Genomic DNA, 18,680 nt, shown 5'->3' on the forward strand with positions numbered 1-18,680 from the left:
GTTTGCTTTCTACAGCGCACCTCTCAAGCACGTGCATGTTCCCTCCCCAGGCGTTGCAATCTTGTCCCCTGGGCCACGAACACGAGTTTTTCCGAATCTCCACATGGCGGCCTTTCTTCTACGCCGCCGGAACTTCATTGAAGCGGAAAAACGGACCACGTTTCCCCAGTGGCTCCTCCACACGTCTCAAAGAGCCACGATGCGACGTCAGCTCTGCATCGAGCTGAAACACATCAATCAAAGTCCAGCCGGGACCGAGTAGGTACCGCGCGCCGTGTATTTTTCCGCATAAGCTCGGCGCGAGGTGACCTCGGGCAAAGTACCGGACCTCAGACACCTGAGGTTCCGGCGGATTTTCGTGAAGCAGGGTCTGAGGCTTTGCGGTGTCGAGTTTGCACACGCTGTGACTGGATATTTGCCGGTCCGTACGGCCGCGGCTAATTAGCTAAACAGGTTAGAGTCGACTTGTCTGGGGTAGCCAAGGAGGACGGAAGGCAGTTTTGGGCGGGCGTAGGGGGAGTAAATTCACATGCTGGCATGTGAAGGAGTGACGCAGGTACGTCTCAACGATGATGTCTAAACTGAGTGTGATGCTCTGATGATTATTTTGCGTGTTCGAGTGTTGACTTGGGCGAGCACTGATACATATAGCTGTCATGCAGCGTGATTCTTGGAGATCAGATTCGCTAGATTTGATGTCCCTTGATCCAGTGAGCTGGTCGTCATCTGAACGATAGGCTATCGGTGCTGTGCGGAAAACGATATGGAACTCTGCTGGTGTGGCGTTTACATCCCGCCCACAAAGGGTTCAATTGAATCGTAATTTCTACTCATGATGCCGAGCGTGCCTCGTTAGCATTCCGAAGCATTGTTCTGCGCCGCATGTGAAAGCGTGTGCTTATGACATTGTCCTGTTCAGGTTCGTCAAGACAAGCCTATTGATTGCGACAGGAGTGACTCCGGACGTTACGGCCGCTATCGAGTAGTACCGGATGTGTGGCCCAGTGCAGTAGGCACGCAGAGAGGTTTGCTAATGCATGTTGAGGATGCGGTCATGATAAAATTGCAGTGTTTCAATCTCTATGGTGAACCCGCGGCCAGTGCAGTGGTGGGCAAGCTTTTCGCCATGATGCAGGGGCAACACCCTTTGCGGCTGTCTAGCAGATCAACAAAATAGATTGATGATGAGCAACCTGGATATTAAAACATCGGCTGAGGATACCAGCCGCCTGGTACGCGACGTTGGATTTAGATGAGAGCCGTTGCACCAGATTCCGCCATCTGCAAAGGCGGGGTTGACATCTCAAAGTGTCATGCGGAAGGTGGTTGAACAAAGCCGTATGATGTCGCTAGACGTTTTCAGATGCTCCACCGAAGCGGAGGACGAGCGGATGTTGATTTGAATATCGCGGGTGAATTGACGGCTCATTAGGTACCTACTTGAGGCAGATTGCATTGAAGCATCGTCGGAGAGATAACACTTTCACAATAACGTCGCAAGGGATCACAGCCCTGGTCAAGCGCAAGCGATCGGTATAATGCCAACGTTGTAACCTGCCCACATGTCATGAGCCTCATGTGATGGACAATCTCACGATGCGGATCCTTAGCCGCATCTGGAAGTCCAGGCGCAGAGCCTCCTGGGCCTTGTCTGTCTACCTCCACAGTCCGCCCCTCTTCTCACTGGTGCAATTTCGCCCGGAGTATCTTCGTCCCCCAATATGGTGCCACGATCAGTGGAGCGGCGAGCTTTGGCCAGCCTTATCCGCACGCATTTCCGAACATGGAAAGTCGCAGCTAAGTGTGGAGACCCCACAGTCGGAGGAGGATTTGCGCTGTACGAAAGCGGATGCGTCTAGAAGCTCGCTAGACGAACGAGTCAACAAGGAACTCACACTAGGTATCTGGATTCATGGAAAGATTGTCTGTCTCGCTATGGGGCGGCTGAGAAGTAGCCTGGATGGTGGAATTCTGCTTATCTGTTGTCTTCAAAGGCCCGCAAGGAAAGTGAGGATCCACGAGTCCAAGCTATTGGACGGCGTCTTTTGTCTCATTAGATTGGCGTTCTATGTGGCCCTGCCAGGGCCCATCACGAATGACAGATTTGGGTATCGCTCCCAGGTACTCAACCACACTAGCACGTGAAGCTCAATTCTCAAGCGTGTGTTGCAAGTCGCGATACCGGTAGAGACGACGGGATGTTTGTTGGTCTTGCGATTGTTTGGTTTGGCAACAATCACAGACGCAGGGCGGCGGCCGCAGCTGCCGGGCCGACAACCTTCGAAGTGACGAAAGGCGGAGAAACCTGCCGCTCTGCCTACCGATTTGCCATCAAAGTCGTTGTGCCGCTCATAGATCGGAATGTGGGGAGCGCCAGTACTGCTGCGCTCCAGTCTGGGGTGCAGCTACGGGCATCTCTGGGTACCCGTCAAATGAAGGAGCGCCGCAGAACACGTTCGGTCCTGATCTGGACAAACAAAGCGCAGGACAGACCAGGGGCCGCCTCAAGCCCGATGAATACCGAGCGAGGGAGTCAGAATCAGTTCGCCAAATGGCCCAAAATAGCAAAAGGCAAAAGAAATGATAAGTGCAAACTCGATAGAGCGACAGCAGGGGTCTCACCATCGTGGGAAATGATACCTGCCGAGTTCGGAAGTGGTAAATTCCCAGCGCACTTGCTGGTAGAAATTCTTGCGCCAACAGCGCCAACATATCAGTCACTCGTCCGAATATCCGCGAAATGCGGAGATCACGATTGTGGAGCCGTGGGCTTATCGCCTAAGGAATGTGGGCAGGACAGAAACAGTGTGGGTGTGGTTGCACCGCGGACGACTGAAACATTGTGGGCGTCGTGCATGACCTTCACCGCATCTTATCCCGGGCTGAGACAACGCGTGGGAAAATGGGCGCATAACCACGGGATGGACGTGTCAAGTGCGGAGAAATAGTCGTGATGTGTGATGTGTGATGCTCTCCTCACGGGTGCTGTAGCCTTTCTTTTCGTAGTGCGGGGGAGATGAGAAATTCAATGTGCTACCATGGTCCTCTTGAGGCCAGGTTGGGAGTGGATGCTCACCCGAAATCCTGTATTGCATATTTATTGCGTAGCAGTTCCCTGCTCCCAATCCTCTTTGCATCACTTGGAACCTCAATCACGTCACGGGCAAAGCATGATCTCGTAATAGGCAGCTAATAAGAGTGGAATGTATGAGTTTCGATTACGCGCTAGGCGTTGGTTTGTTGTCTAACCAGTAACCTGCCAATAAACAAGCGTACCCCGTACGCCCGGCGGCAGGCCAAAAGCAAAATTGAGTGGAAGAAGAATACAAGACTGGGATCGCGAGGATTCCTGGGGTATTGAATTCGACAAAAGAAAATCTGAAAGTCTATGTTGTTGGAGATCTGAGTTCGAGAACTGAAGTCGTGGTATTCCGCGGGTTGAACCCCTCATTAGTCCATCTATGATTGCGTAGAACGCTCGCTAATCCAAAATTCATGCAATGCTACCCATGCGCCGTTCCATGCAGTGGTAAGGGAAAATTTATGTGCGGTGTGCAAGGTCCTCGCCAGCTATCGAGGGTGTTGCTGAGGAGTTGCCGGAAGAGAAACCACTATTTGTGGGGCCGTTGAGAAGATCCTGCACAGCGACCTTGGGGACCTGAGGAACAGGAAGTTTGCGCTGCGCACCTTCAGGTTTTGAGATGATGTCGCCGATCCTAAGTCCAGATGATGCGCTAGGAACGTAGGGAGCTTCGCGATCTGTCTGCGGCTCCATAGGTGCAAGCGCAGGGACATAGTTCTGGTTGAGACTCAGGTGGCGCAGATGAGGTAACTGGAGGTCGTTGAATCCGTGCGGTCGAAGTCGGGGCGAATGAGCTGGTGTCGCGAGGGGAGTGTGGTCGGGGGTGGGGCTAGCAGAGTCATGGGAGAATGTCGGCGAAGGCGGTGCTGTGGACATCGGCGAACCCGGTCGCGACCGCTTCGTCATTCTGTGCGAATACGGGTCATCGTCCTCGTGGGAATGCGACCTCGACATTGGCTGTGAAGAGTAGGCATACTGGGAAAGGCCAGGGAGGCGGTGGTTGCTGTACGGATGGTATCCGTGGCTAGTGAGGTGGTGACGACTTGAGTGAGAGTGGTGTCCGTGGCGGTTCTCGAGTCTCGAAGCCGCGTCCGCGAGCAAATCCATGTTTCTTGACATGCCGTTAGGGCTGCTGTTGCTGCTGAGGCCGCCGTGGCGGTAGGCAGCCAAGTCGTTGCCAACATTGGGTGAGTAGTTAGAGAATGAGTGAGGAGGCGATACATTGGGCGAGCCAATTGCTGAGCCAGGCGCACTGCGAGAGATGGTTTTTGGTGGAGGAGGAGCCATCATGTGGGCAAGGGCAGAGCCAGGCTCGACAAGACCTGCCTGAACGGCGGCGACAGCAGCCTGGTGGGCAGCAGCGTGCTGACCCTTGCCCCTTCTTGAGTTGGGGTTATTGTGAATCCTCGAGTGCCTGGAGATTGTTAATAAAAGATACAAAGATACCTTGAAGAAGTGAAGTGCTTACCTGGTGAGTTCGTCTGAGCGAGAGAAACGTTTTGTGCAACCCGGGAAAGTGCAGGCATGGGGCTTCTCTCCGGTGTGGGTGCGGATGTGACGGGTCTGGTGCTCTAGACGGTGGAAGGCCTTGTCACAAAGAGGGCACTTGTAAGGGCGCGGCAGGTCCTGGCGCGGCTCTTCCTGAGACTGTTGCTGCTGCAGGAGGGGAGCCATGAGGCTCACTGTAGCAGTAGCCATGGACGAGGACGGCTGTGTCGAGGCTGGTGTAATTGTTGATTGTTGCGAGGAGGTGTCTGGATTTAGTACGCTGGACAGATTGTAGGATTGCATGTGATTAGCACCAGAGGCGGCGTGTGAAAGTTGGGGAAGGGGGGTATGGCTGGGGCGTCGGAGGGTATAAGAACAAAAGGTTGGCGGGATTGTGCGTGTGGGGGTCGGTGGCTAAGCAGCGCTGAAGCAGGCCTGTGCTGACGAGGATCTGCCGGAATCGAAGAAAGACACGGGGCGGACTGCTCCACTCGGCTTGGCTACCTGAAAGGTGTGCCGAGTCAAAAACGTATCAGCTAGTGGCGCCCCCAGTCACTGTGCGGAGCGCAGTTGTCTGGCGCAGGGACCTGCTGGAACGGGCGTGCGTCGGCGATGGCGCGTCGGAGCGATGGCGTGCGTCTGGCTGCCTTTGCGCTTTTCCGTCCACTGAAGCCTGTGCAGGGTCGGCGCAGTGAAGCGAGGCGGGAAAAAGGTGATCGCCGTTCCTGGCTGGCCCAGCTAAAAGACCGTTCCTTGCAAGAGCGGAATGCGCCTGCCTCGATCTCCGCACTCACGATGCTGGTGGTGGAGTTGCGAATTTGTCGGCAAAGGCCTGCAAATTTGCTGCAAATTCTTATTGCTGGCCCAGCGGTGAAGGTCGGCGAGCGCACCACGATTGGTCACGGATTGCAGTGGTCGCTCTGGTGAGGCTGTCTGTGGAGACGGCAGAACGTGAAGCAGCAATAAGGCAGCGGGGGCCCGTCTTGTGAGGGCCAGCGAAGCACTGAGCAGCGTACGTGAGCTGGCGGCAGTTGTGCGTGTAACTGTGCAGTGCAGAGGTGATGTGATCACGCCGGATGACAGGACAAAAAAAGATACGGAGAAGCATGGGGGAGGGAGTGTCTGGAGAATATGAGGAGCCCCGCTGCGCTGGAGTGCAGAGATAAGAGCAGCCATTCATTACTGAGTCGTCACACCTGCCTGTTGACGTTATTCTAGGACGTCACGATCACGGCGCCTGTCTGCTTCATGCGCTTCTTGCGGTGTCTGTCGCCCTTGCGCCTGGCATGTTGTTGTGCATTCTACTGATCAGGCAGGACGTGAGACCAGAGCAACTGCCACGGTGCCACGATCATGCTGATCATGACTTCTGAGTGGAGAAACTGGCAGGCAAGCAGCTCAAGAGAGGGACCTCAGCCCCACGACCACGTACTCACCTGCACGATGGCAGGCGAGACACACCTCTCTTCGACCACGATGCCAGAGACCTCTTCGAAGTGGACCACACAAATTCACCGGGTCGTGGGATGATACTGGCGATCACACTCAGCGGCTCGACAGGATATCACATCTCTGAGTTATTGGTCATGTGAGACGACCAATTATGGGCTCTCTACGCATAGCTAATGGTCTCCAGGTGCTCTGGGTGCGTTGCACTGCCGCAGGGCCTGGTAAAGGACTCCGTGTCCCGTGGGGGATGAATCTGGGGTATGTGAGTCTCGAAGGAGCATTCTTTCGAGCGGTGACACGCAATTCACTGCCAATGAAGGCAATATCAGCAGACCATCATCATATCACAGCTGCTGGCTAGGAGCTCATCGAACCAAGTCAATGCGCCTGCCCACTCCAGCCCGCAGTCGATGCATGTATCCGCGTTGCACTGCGAATGCAGCACGAGTCGGTGAAAGAGGGCAGCACTGCGCTCTTCTAGACATTAGTCCAGTTTTCAAAAAGCACGCAAACTGCAGCCTGCAGCCTGCATCACTGCAGCCAACAGGCGGCGCAGGCGAAGCCCTCACTCCCTCTATCTTTGCTCATATCAGCCCTTGCGGAGCGCCATTCGCTCTTTCCACTCTCGATATCTTGGTGGGGTGACCCCTGCCAGCTGTCACAGGGTGATCTCCAGGGCACTGCCAGGTGTCCCCTGAGCGCTGCACCCCGACGTATGACGATGACCTCAAGCATCGAGACTTAAGACTTTTTTGTTCCACCCTCGAGTGCACGTCAACACAGTGTGGTAGGATTCTCGGCGCATTGGGAATTCTTGAGTGCGAGGGTCCGCTATTATTATCATCATTGCTCTACAAATTCTTAACATCGCTCCCAGCCCGTCGATAGCCCGCCCCGCTTTGTGGCTAGCACCCATGGCAGAAGTTTGGAGATTGTTCGGGGCAGCCGCCGCTGACACTACTGCCACAGCAAAAATTTACTCGCCCGCAAACGACATCCACTGCCCTTTGCACGTGTTCGGAGAATCTCGGGCAGCACCGTGCGGTAACAGTGGAGACGCCTGCTACGGTGGTTGCGCCACGGTACAGTCCTCTTGCAGGCCAGCTGCAGGTACCCAGCCGAACGCTGCGCCTCTATCACGACCCTTCTTATCATGCTTGAGGTCGCTCGCATCAAGCTAGCTGCTGCGACGGCCGAGCAGTTTCGTCTGCACGCTGGGACCACAGGCCTAATCTCCAAACGCGACACCTGTGCTCTCACCGGAGCACTTTACTGCGCTGGGGGTAGTCAACGATCTGTTGATTCAACGAGACCCCGCTGCAGAGAAAGTTCTGCAAGCTCTCCGCCCAACACATCTCCTGACACGACCAGAGCGCATCGTCATGATTACGACTCCTCAGTAATCACCGATTCGCAGATCGCACTGCGATGCATCATGCCGACGCCTGCCGTGCAGCCGAAGAAACGCGTCGTGCGCTCAAAGGGACCTTTTCCAGCCTCAATCAATGCTGGTGTCATCGGTCGAGCCTCTCTGGGGCCCCGCATCATGACCGTGAAACGTGTTCGAAGGCCCGATATGAGGCGAAAGAAGTAGCCATCAATGCTCGGCGACAGCGGCATGACATCAGACCCTTAAGACGGCACGAATGATCCTCTCAACCAACGTTTCCCTGCCAGACTTGATGTCGTCCCATGAGCCTGTATGTTACCCCACGACCTTCGAGAAGCTTGAGGGAACCGCCAAGTCACACAGATACCACCTGTGGTGAAACAGGTACGGCAGTACGGCATTAGTACCAGGTACGAGTCTGCACCCGAAACTTACCTCGGTGAAGCAGACCGATTATCCAAAACAGCAATGACGCACCAAACAATTCCGATTTATCATCACAAGCCAGCATCGAAGCAACAAACTCAAATCGGAGTCCGCTACCTATTACCTCCTAGCATGTGAATCAGTATCAGGCTGCGCAATCCGCACGGCCGAAGAGCAACATCTACCCGGTACTAACACCAGCACCAACACCAACACAAGCTTGCATCGAGCTATCAGTGATCTCACCCTGTGCTGATCACATTACGATGTCTTGATTGCTGGAAGTTGTGTTCCCTTTCTCCAGTGTTTACCCCACGCCCCCAGTTTGAACAAGACTCGCGCAATGGATAACACACCGACTCCTTCAACAGTTCAAGCGAGACTGATCGTCACACCTATCAACCGTCAAAGTCGACCTTTCTTTATTGGCAGTGCGGTGATCGCTGCACTTGTCTTGCGTCATCTGCATGCTTAGAAATGAGTCCCACCACACTGAAGTGTACACGACGACACAGCCATTACAAGGCGAGCTCCAGGCGCTTACAGGATCTCATGTCAGCTAATCGTGGTGGAGGTACTGCGGAGAAATCATTGAGTTACTACGCTGCAGATGGTCAAGTAGGCGTGTCTCTGTTCTGCACCTGGTGCCCGACTTGGCATTGAGACCGGCAAGCACAATACCCGCAACTCATTTTAGTCTTACGAGTCACAATTTTAGTCGGTCTCTGGAGCTTGTCCATCTGCATGACGATCTGCGGCTCGTAGCCAAAGGTTTGACTTTGTGGAGACCCCAGGTTTACAGATCACTGCCACAGCTGTGCTAGCGCAGTCTAGATTCTGCCCGATATTTTGCGATGAACACCAGCAAGCTTCACCTTCGTATCCGGCATCTGCCACGGCGTCTGGCCACACCCAGCTGCGGCCGATGCACCTATGTACCTCCGATACTCGACAGTACGTACTATAAGAAGTAAAAAGTGTGCTCAAGCGGAGTTCGCCAGGAGGCTACCATCTCAACAACAGTGACACAATTAAGGCGATTCATCAATTTCCTCAGGGTATCTAGTGTTTATTGAACGTCCTCGTACATCTCTCCGATGGTTCCTCCGACTCTTGGCTTTTGAAGTTGAAGCTGTGATTTGCCTGTGGTGGGCCTCTAGCATGCAGGCGACAGGAAGTTTAATGCGGCTAAGAAGTTACTCATTAGCAAACGGTCAGTCTTGAGGCAGGGTCGAGCGACGTACCTAGATTGTCACTCGCACTGCACGTCTGCGCCGTACAGTATGTCACTGCGTTGAAGAACGGTCCGCATAAGCAAGCGTCGCTCGTGTTAGGATCGCAGCCAGCCTTTGCAGCGGCCTCATTCCAACAGCTCATCTATGGCTCTGTCAGTCACTCAGGTGCCAGTATGTCAGATCATAGAGCTTACCGGACAGCTGCCAACACTTGTAACTTTCACCGCCAGAGCCTTATTATCATCCTTCGGCTTTGCTGACGTTGAGTCTGGATACGCAGTAGGGCTCGCAAGCGCGACCGCCGCACTCCCTACCAAAAGCGCGATCTCAATTGTAATCCTCATCTTCTCTCAGTAGTAACTTGTAACGATTGTCGGGTTCCAAGGAACAGTGTACGTGGTGGTCCGGGAGTTAGGGTCGTGAAATCGGTGAGTATCGTGACAGCAGAATCGCACCGATCAGTGCCCACGCACTGTTTATATGTTGCGACGAGTAGTAAGTTGCTCTTTCGTGGCGTAGATGCACCAGTTTGAGGTATGCATCGTGATATTTGGAGGTGTTATCATTCATGCATTGCCCGTTGCGGGTCCCTGTCGCACGATGGGTTTCGAAGTGGATGAAACAGGGCGCAAGTACGCAAGTACGGCTACAGCACAGGCTTCGGCATCGTAGAGGTACGATAGGTATCGTGTTGTACGTGTTGGCTATTGAGGACCTTTAGTGGTGATGTGTGGTAATGGTGTAGTTCGGGAATGTGGCTCTTGGACTCCGGATATATCACAATACAACGCACGTAGATGATCGCCGCGAAAGGCCAACAAGAACACCAAAAGTAAAACCCTTTTATTCTCGTCTTGCTGTTTCGGTCGTAGAAATGACTTATCGATGTCATTTCACGAACCGGCATCCGAGCAGCCCGTCTCAGCACCTCTTGTCCGTCTCGCAATACGCCATACACCCTCCACCACCATCCGCTACACCCATCTCAGATACCATATGAGGATTAGCTGCCTCACCAGTAACATAGCAACCGGTAAGAGACATAGATGAAGCGTTCGGATCTGCAAGCGAGCTGCAAGAACGGTACCTGAATTCAGACATGGGCACATCCAGGCACGCCTCAGGTTTATCAAACGAAGTGATTGCCTGATTGGTGAGGGAAAGCATTTATCTGAAGCAATGTTGCGCACTCGGATGCTCAGCCGAGAAGTGCGTTTCAGGTTTTTCGAGAAAGCTTGTGTGAACGAGCTGAGACGGGAAATGTCACGATTGCGTGTGCCGCTATCACGATGGAAGAGGGCATTCATGTCCACATTTCTATTCACCATGTTTGCCAGTTGTGGACGTAGAGCCTCTCGTCCTCGCAAGATGCCGGCGTTGTGCGTAGTTCGTGTTCTTTCTTCCTTATCCACAACTCGATCCCGCCTTACCACTCTTTACGATCTTGAACTTGGACATTGGGAGAGAAGCCATTTCCATTTCCTCGCCCGCATCCGCTCCGTCCTCCACGTCTGGGGATTCCAACTCTCCGCGCCCCTACTGTTCTGAAACTCGGCATCCTAAAGATATCGTTCAGAAGATATTGCAAGTAGACTACACCTTGCAGCTTTATCAACAGAACCCTGAGCTTCGGAAATAGTAGCCGATCGATATATTCATAGCGTACCGTGGTGAGCTGAGAGGGTGTTGGATGCATGGCCTTGGAGTGGAGGCTGTGGGAGGGCGCGGCCTCTTAGCTAGGTTTGCACCGCAAGTGAGGCCTAGTGCCGGTGAGTTGAGTGATTATTGGAGATGGAAGAGGTGAGTATAGGTTGGCTGAAAGGAGCTCTGTATCCGAGAGTGATGTATTGATGGGACTTGGGTGCAAGACTGGGAGATTGCATTCGTCCGAATCCACGATCTGTGAAGTGGAGGGTGTAACAATGTACGAGAGTCCAGTCACACCTTTAAATCGCAGGTCCGTCAACACCGAGTGGGATACCTCTGGGCCGTTGCTTGTAGGCGACGAGTTGCTGTCCGAAACTCAGATTGACTGCGTCGCAGGAGGCTGCGACTTACTTCCCTGCACTTTTGCTTCGAAGACGTTTCCCTGTCCGAAAAGTCAGTGTGCAATTGTACAACCAAGTACAACAAAGTTGACATCGAGCTCGTTGTGCCAGTCTATCCTGTACTTGTTTGCGTTCTTGGCGTCCTTGCTGTACTGCCAACCCATTACCCACAGGATATGTTCAGAGCGTCATTTCGCGCTTCATGGTTAGCACTTGGTTTTCCGATGAATGAAGTGGGATCTTGGACAAAAAGCGTGCTTGCTCTTACGGGGCTTACCAATGCACACAAGCTGAGGCTGAAGAAAGAATACTGAGATGCACAAGGAGCGTAAGAAAAAGATTGCAACACTTGGATTTTGACTAAGAACTGTGTGTATTTTCGGAAGCCGCAAACAAGATGCATCATGGCAAAATATGAAAGAGATAGAAGAGATGCTACGTCAGGAACGAGAACAGAGGTATTGCACTTATTGTAAACAAAAACTGTGCTGAGCTTGTGGTAGATGTTGTTCGTCACTTTCATGGTGTGTGAAAATTTACTCTACTTCCATGCGAGAGATGGTGTGCATGATATTGTGGTGGTGTAGGGAAAGCGTTGGTGTGGAGGCATTCGTGGTGGGTCCAAGCGCGTCTGCCTCAATGGCGCTGCTCTTTTAGACACCTTTGAACATCATCATCGTGTTCACCTCCATGAACGCGTCTGGCGCAGTCATATCTGCAATCCTAACTCCAGCAATGCTCTCATCAGTTGTCGCTAACCAGTATGCCTATTTCCGGCAATGCATGCGGCTGGGGGCAGAAATGGCGGCTTGCAGCGTGCGCCTGCATGAGGCTGTGTGAACCTGGCCGATCACGCTCACAGCCCCCGTAACCAAAGAGCTGAACTCCCGTTCTCGCCTTCGATATCGAACTCTAAGACAACAGTCGCAATCCTCAATGCGCAATCAGCGCAACGCGCGACGATAGATCCGTTAAGCATCACTGTCAGCGTCCTCACGCTCATTACAATATCCGCCCAGGTTACTGGCCTGGTCAGGCAATTCCGCGACGAAGTCAACGTCGTTGACACGACCCTCAATGGGATTATTAATGACGTGGAAGCATTTCAGAGCGTACTGGAGTCGATGAACGAGACGATCGAACAGAAAGAACTCAGGGCTCACTCTAATACTACAGGCCACGTGGGAAGCCATTGGAAGAACTTGTCAAGGTCGCTGAGCGATGGCTCAAGCACGCTAGAGCAACTATGGTCACTCATCACAAGTGTCAGCAAGAGCGCAAAGTTCTTGGATGCACCCAGAAAACATCTCAGGTTCAAAAGCGCTATCGCTCAGATAGCAGAGTTCCGGGAGCAGATCCAATCTTACCGCGCGGCTTTGCAATTGTCCCTTAGCACAATCACCCTGTAAGTACGAAGAATGGAGCACGAGCGTGTGTCTCTGAGAAGCATTACTGAACCGCTTGTAGTTGGAATCAAACGACGTTGCAAAAGTCTACGGATCAAATACAGGAAAAGGTCATTCCTGACCTTAATAAGCTTTACGACGAGTTCCGCACACTTGGTACGACTCTCAACTTGAAGATTGAGAAGCTGCAAAGTACCGTTGCGAATCAAGGTTACCACGCGGAATCAGAGCTCATATCAATGACCAACCTCAAGGAAACTGTTCAGTCAGCAGCCAACGTTGTTTCGACCGCATCGACTACATTAGCGCCAGAGAGTAGCGAAAAGGCTTCCGTGAAGTACGGCTCTGACTTCGGTGACATCTTCAAGAAGGAATCCAACGAGCCCATGCAACGCTGGATCTCTTCGAATACCGTGTACGAATATGAAGATGCGGAAGCACCAGCACCAGATCCGTCCGAGACGAGTACTGGAGAAGCAATCACTGAGTATCAGTCTGGCAGTGACTCTGATATTGAGAATGAGCTTGTGAGGGCGCTGTTCAACAACGGAAAGAAGCGCAAGAACGACGGGGATCTGCAAGGCGCAGCGCGAACGCTTAAGAACTGCTTGTCTAGATTTCTCACGACTTCGACGTACAACTCGACGACCTCCTCGTAAGCCACGTCGGCTACTGGCGTGTCCAAAGTGGAGCTCCTGGAATTGCTCACGGAAACACACTGTCTACAAGGTGCTTGGAGTGAAGCAAAAACCATGATGAAGGAGAAGCTCGCTATCACGGAGCATCAGACAGGCAGAAAGAGTGAGCGCTATTTATGGGACATATACAGATTGTCTGAAGTAACGGTGAAGACGAAAGATCATGCTGAAGCGCATCTTCACGGACGGCAATCGCTGCGAGGCTTCAAGAAGTTACGAGAAACAGGGCTTCACGGCTACGAGAGCCTGACACTTCCCATACTTATTTGTAGCGAAGAAGGGAATGCTGAGGAAGAGGAAGCGTACACTGCTCTTTTAGAAAGCCATCAGTCAAACATGAAAGCGCGTTCGGACGTATGGCTCAGAGTCAACAGGAATGCGAGGATAGAGGACTCCCCGATCAATACTCCACACTCACAGTCAGCACGGGGATCACTCAGTCGCAACGCGGAAGCCGGAGAAGCTTGTGAGCTTCAGCCGCCGACCGAGCCGGCTCCGTCACCATACTTGAAATCCGCTGCCCCAGAGCAGGACGCTCAGCTAATCTCACGTGAGATCGACCCAAGGAAGAGATCTGAAACTCAACTGCCATCGATCGAAGTTGCAGGGTACAAGCCGGGCACGTCTGATCCGACGACACCAACGCTACCCGAAGAGCAAGAACAGTCCTCGTCTGAAGACTCAAGACCACCCGTAGAGTCGCTGCGGAGTCGTCCGTCATCATCTCCACGCCTGCCCAGTATGAAGTTCACGCCTTTCAGACCCGAGGTGTATGATGATGAGTCTGTCCCGATTCCACCAGTACCGGTGGGCATGACGTCATACAGCTCAGGCAGTTCGAAGGTTCCAAAGAACCCAGAGCTTGCAGCAAAGCATGTCTCAAGACGATATGGTGTCATGATTGAGGGAAAGGACTCTGACAAAGACTCTGACAAAGAAGGCGCAGCATCGTACACTAAGCTTCTTGTGGCTTTGTGTAAGAAAGAATTTGGGAAAAAGCCTTTGTTTATGGTTAGCCGCAATCGCGAAGGCTATAACTGCATCGTAACTATTGCGACAAATGCTATCGATGAATACGGAAGAGAAGAGGTAGTCCGAGTCATCGGATATGAGAGCAGGGAGGAAGTAAAGCATGCTGGCGCTGCGAAAGCGTACGCCTTACTTACATCGCGTCTGACAAAGCTTCGTGAGAAGGCCACTGTCAAAACAGTGACGCACATGGACTCGATACTGGACCTCAGCTCGGACAAAGAGTTGTATGTGACACCCGCTCAGGCCAAGGTGGACCCACCCCCATATACTCCTGACGATATCCCCTCCAGCATGACCAGTCCTGTCTCAGAGATCATGGTGTCACCCACATTAGATAGTGCACCCGCTGTGACGGTCATCACAAGCACTACGGTTTATGATGTGGCTATACGTCGTGCTGCTTCAGACTCTCATCTTCCTTTGCATAAGATCTCAGCGACGACGTCGCAAGTTACTCCTGGAGACTACAGTCACGCAAGACCGTGGATTGCTTCTCAATTCAATCTAGGTCTAGGATCCTCATCGCATCGGCGAGCTACCTCGACTACCACACGCCCTGCAGAGTGGACAGCCGGTGACGATCAGATGATTGCGTGGCCTCGACAAATCAAGTCGGGTGCTCAAACCAATGTCATATTTGACGCTATAGAAAGTTCTGTACACACGCCTCATCCCAGTCCGGATCCCACGATGGTTACATCACGGAGCTTCTCCTCGAAAACGTTTTCTTTGCAGGACCGCAGGAGTAAAAGCGATGATGCAAATGTGACGAAGAAGAAGTTCCTGAGAGCTATATTGCTGCCCTCTTCACTGACGAGATCATCTTCCGTTACGAAGGAAGACGCCATGCCTGAAACGGAAGCGGGATCAACGGCGACCTGTCCTGTTTGCACTCAGAGCCTATCTGACCTTTCTGAGAACGACAGAACATTCCATGCGAACAGCTGTCTGGATAGACTTTCCAGTTGGCCTGTTCAGGAGGTTGAAACTACCTTCGAGCTCGCAGGGTCAGATCCTAGCTTCACTGCCGTTGAGCTGCCAGTGCCAATAAGCCCTCAAAGACCCATTGGCAGCGGTCGGTATCTGCAAGGATCAACAACATCCGTCGCAGATCCGGACGCATTGTCGGACTTGCATAGGGCGTACTCGAAGCGCGACGTATATATGGACAGCTTCGAGTCAGATACACCGCTCCAACCAACATCCGTTATACATGACCGAGGTATATTGCAAGATTCCCAGCGTCAGGTTCTCTTGCTAGGCGATATACAGTGTGGTAAGAAATGGCTCTCGAGAGCCTGGTGCTGCGATGCATCCACGAAAGCACTGCCAGCCAGTTGGGTCTCCACCAAAGTCGTGAACGGTACCCAACTAGTCCTCCACGACCAGACTGCATTGGAATTCATCCGCGACCACATGCGCCAAGCGTTCATTGGCATTACTCCTGTGGCCTTACTGTGCTTCGACATTAGCTCGGTCGAGTCTTTCGAGAATGTCGAGCGTAGATGGAATCATGAGGCCGACTTGTACCCAGGGAACGTGTCCAAGATCCTCGTGGGCTGCAAGAAGGATCTCGGAGCTGAGGCCGTGAGGAGTGTTTGGGTGCGCGATGCTTACAAAATGACGGCGAAGATCAACGCGAACGTGTATTTTGAAACGTCTGCTGTTACGAAGGAAGGGCTCGAGGCACTTTTCAGCCATGTGGCGCAGATATCTGCACGGTGATTTAGATTCGATGTATAACGATGCACACGTACAAACGGCCTACATAGGATGAACAGTGTACTAGTGTTTAACAAATGTGACTGTCATGTATGTAAAATTTCGCGATACCTGCCAGAACGTGGACCTCTAGATTTGGGGCTCAAGAGGCAGTATACGGTGAACACCATTGAGTCATACCCAACACCACGTACGACTGATTTGATGACGCAAAAGCCTCGTTGTGCTTTCTCGCCAAGTTTGAACATAAACCCAAGGCTGCATCGATAGTGCAGGTTTGACGAAGAGAAATGCGGCTGGAAGTCTGCGAGGACGCCACAAGCACCGTAGGAAAGGCGAATCTTGTATTCACAGCCTGAGCCCTTATGACGAGGGCAAGTACGAACAGTTGTTGACGTGACCGATCTGAAACACATCATGGTATAGGGTCTGCCTTTCAGTCAAGACGTACGGAGGAGCACGAGTCCATATGTTCATGTAGAGACGTGTCTAGAAACCTTGACCCTGATCACCAAGAGTGTTCAGCGAGCTGTGGTGAGTAAGAGAAAGTCGACAATGTGGAGGACGTGCACAGGCCAATTCGTCGGACTTACCGGTAAGCCAATGGACCGCAGCTCGAAATCTCATTGATCAGGAGCACAACACCCAAGCACCCCAAGATCTCTCCACAAAGCGCCTAGAGTACCATTTGCAGTCATGTCCGCACTATCATCCTGGATCCCACCAGCCGAGGGCCTGCTCCCCAAATGGCTACTCTTCGTACGTCCAGCCCCTCGCCCCCACGCACCCGAACTCGCGAGCCTACTCGTGGTGCAATTGCGCCCTTAGCCCTCACAGCCCACTACCCCTCGAGACTAACGCATCCAGGTCTCCCTCGTCTCCACTCTCAACAGCATCCAAGCCTACTCCACGCTAGCCTACACCTCGCGCGTCTACAATCCAACCCCCATCGATCCGCCCGCCAAACAGCCCGCGCACGTAACCTGGCTGTCGAGCCGCACGTTCGGGACCTGGACGTTCCTGACCAGCATCATTCGGTTCTACGCTGCGTACCACATCAACGAGCCGGCGTTCTATCAGCTCGCGATCTGGACGTATGTAGTTGCGTTTGCACACTTCGGGAGCGAATGGTTTGTGTTTGGGACAACAAGGTGGGGAAAGGCATTGGCGGGGCCGGTGTGTGTTAGCACGGGGAGTCTGGTTTGGATGTTTGCGCAGTGGGGATATTATGTCAAGGCATGAGCTGGGCAAAGTTGGAGGCTGGAGCATTTGTGTAGAATAGTTGAGGGATGGTACGGGGCAAGTGCATAGGACTTTGCTCGTATGTGTAGATGTGTGAGCATATGCATCTCAGGTCCAGCAAATACAGGGTTGGGCAAGGCCTGAGAAGTAAAGCGTATTATCAGATGAGCGACGCATAGTCGTGAAGACGAAAAGTCGCAGTGAGGTATTGTCGAGGCACACCGAGATGATGGCTTGATTCCGTGCAAGGCTGATGTCAAGGTCGGGCGGTCGTTCTCAGCAAGACCATCCACGTGACCCGCGAATGTTGTAATGCTGCTACATTCCCAATTAATGACCGTCCTCCGGCAGTACAAGATCACCGCCGTTAGTATGATAGATGTGCCCGCTACGTTTTGCATCCTAGCACATCTACCACATCACCGACTGCACCATTCTGACTTTTGACCCGCCTCGGGGTGTTTTGACCTCCGAGGACTTTCATTGATCGTAGCTGGAGAAACATACATGGCCCATTGGACTCCGGTTCCTTAACCCAGATGCGAAGTGACAATATCGAAAACCATCTCGCTCAGCCCAACCAGCCTGCCTCCTTTTGCTCATCATAATCCGTTACTCCAACCGATGCATTTAGAACTTGGAGAACTGCTTGGCAGCCTGGCCCTTGCGGGGGAGAACACGGAGGACGTTGAAGCGGACGGTCTTGGAGAGGGGCCTGCACTGGCCAACGACGACCTGGTCACCGGGCTCGACACGGAAAGCGGGGGAGACGTGGGCGGCGAGGTTCTTGTGGCGCTTCTCGTAACGAGAGTACTTGGGGATGAAATGGAGGTATTCACGGCGGATGATCAAGGTGCCTGCAAGCGGTCAGCAGTCTGCCCAGCGATGTAATCCTGTCCCATCCACTGTTCTTTGTGCGGCTCGAATGCGTCGGGACAACGTACGGTGCATCTTGGTGGACATGACGGTGCCGGTGAGGATACGGCCACGGATGGAGACCATGCCGGTGAAAGGGCACTTCTTGTCAATGTAGGTGCCCTCAATGGCGGTCTTGGGGGTACGGAAACCCAGACCAACATCCTTATACCATCTCCTGGTGCGGGTGTTCTTGCGGGGACCGCCGGCCTTGTGGTTCAGGAAGATGTGAGGCTATGGCAGCGCATTAGCATTCGCACTCGGTGTGGCTGTCGCGGTAGGTCTGTAGTACCTGCTTCTGGAAAGCGCGCTCCGACTGGACACTGTGCAATTATTAGCGACTGCTCGCGGCGACTTGGTTTGCGCATTCGACGTACGTGAGCTCGGTAGCCATGGTTGCTGTCGTTGGTTAGTTTGACGGTCGAGCTTCGTGAGGTTCGCTGCAGTCGCAAATTGAGAGCGCACACTTCGTTAAGCGAGCAGTCACGTGAAGCAGGATGGGGCTCGGACCGGAATTTCTAATTCCCGCACAAATGAACACCGCCTT

The 18,680-nt window shown here is 53.0% G+C and overlaps 6 protein-coding genes across 6 annotated transcripts; 3 read left to right on the top strand and 3 right to left on the bottom strand.

Annotated features, from left to right (window-relative positions):
- Nucleotides 1–3,198: 3,198 nt before the first annotated feature.
- M421DRAFT_422801 (uncharacterized protein) lies at nt 3,199–4,896 on the bottom strand. Its single transcript, XM_033593285.1, has 2 exons — nt 4,551–4,896; nt 3,199–4,496 (listed from the first exon to the last, which is right to left on the bottom strand). Exons 1-2 carry the CDS (start codon nt 4,871–4,873, stop codon nt 3,542–3,544), a joined length of 1,278 nt encoding a protein of 425 aa, XP_033446722.1. The 5' UTR covers nt 4,874–4,896; the 3' UTR covers nt 3,199–3,541.
- Nucleotides 4,897–8,870: 3,974 nt separating this feature from the next.
- On the bottom strand, nt 8,871–9,569 carry M421DRAFT_422805 (uncharacterized protein). The gene is made up of 3 exons (XM_033593286.1): nt 9,265–9,569; nt 9,080–9,212; nt 8,871–9,023 (listed from the first exon to the last, which is right to left on the bottom strand). Exons 1-3 carry the CDS (start codon nt 9,412–9,414, stop codon nt 8,992–8,994), a joined length of 315 nt encoding a protein of 104 aa, XP_033446723.1. The 5' UTR covers nt 9,415–9,569; the 3' UTR covers nt 8,871–8,991.
- Nucleotides 9,570–11,897: 2,328 nt separating this feature from the next.
- M421DRAFT_102513 (uncharacterized protein) lies at nt 11,898–13,998 on the top strand (the record flags this gene model as incomplete). Its single annotated transcript, XM_033586785.1, has 5 exons — nt 11,898–11,934; nt 12,085–12,523; nt 12,586–13,179; nt 13,264–13,576; nt 13,963–13,998. The coding sequence occupies 5 exons, from the start codon at nt 11,898–11,900 to the stop codon at nt 13,996–13,998; spliced, it is 1,419 nt and encodes a 472-aa protein (XP_033446724.1).
- A 1,672-nt stretch (nt 13,999–15,670) lies between these two features.
- On the top strand, nt 15,671–15,979 carry M421DRAFT_67482 (P-loop containing nucleoside triphosphate hydrolase protein; the record flags this gene model as incomplete). Its single annotated transcript, XM_033596405.1, has 1 exon — nt 15,671–15,979. The coding sequence occupies one exon, from the start codon at nt 15,671–15,673 to the stop codon at nt 15,977–15,979; it is 309 nt and encodes a 102-aa protein (XP_033446725.1).
- Nucleotides 15,980–16,672: 693 nt separating this feature from the next.
- Nucleotides 16,673–17,218, top strand: M421DRAFT_67793 (Erg28 protein; the record flags this gene model as incomplete). The annotated part of the gene is made up of 2 exons (XM_033596444.1): nt 16,673–16,735; nt 16,844–17,218. 2 exons carry the CDS (start codon nt 16,673–16,675, stop codon nt 17,216–17,218), a joined length of 438 nt encoding a protein of 145 aa, XP_033446726.1.
- Nucleotides 17,219–17,848: 630 nt separating this feature from the next.
- Nucleotides 17,849–18,527, bottom strand: M421DRAFT_102515 (40S ribosomal protein S11; the record flags this gene model as incomplete). Its single annotated transcript, XM_033586786.1, has 4 exons — nt 17,849–18,075; nt 18,163–18,367; nt 18,426–18,456; nt 18,511–18,527. The coding sequence occupies 4 exons, from the start codon at nt 18,525–18,527 to the stop codon at nt 17,849–17,851; spliced, it is 480 nt and encodes a 159-aa protein (XP_033446727.1).
- Nucleotides 18,528–18,680: the final 153 nt, after the last annotated feature.

Source organism: Didymella exigua (genome assembly GCF_010094145.1).
Source record: "Didymella exigua CBS 183.55 unplaced genomic scaffold M421scaffold_22, whole genome shotgun sequence".
Taxonomy (NCBI): Eukaryota; Fungi; Ascomycota; class Dothideomycetes; order Pleosporales; family Didymellaceae; genus Didymella; species Didymella exigua.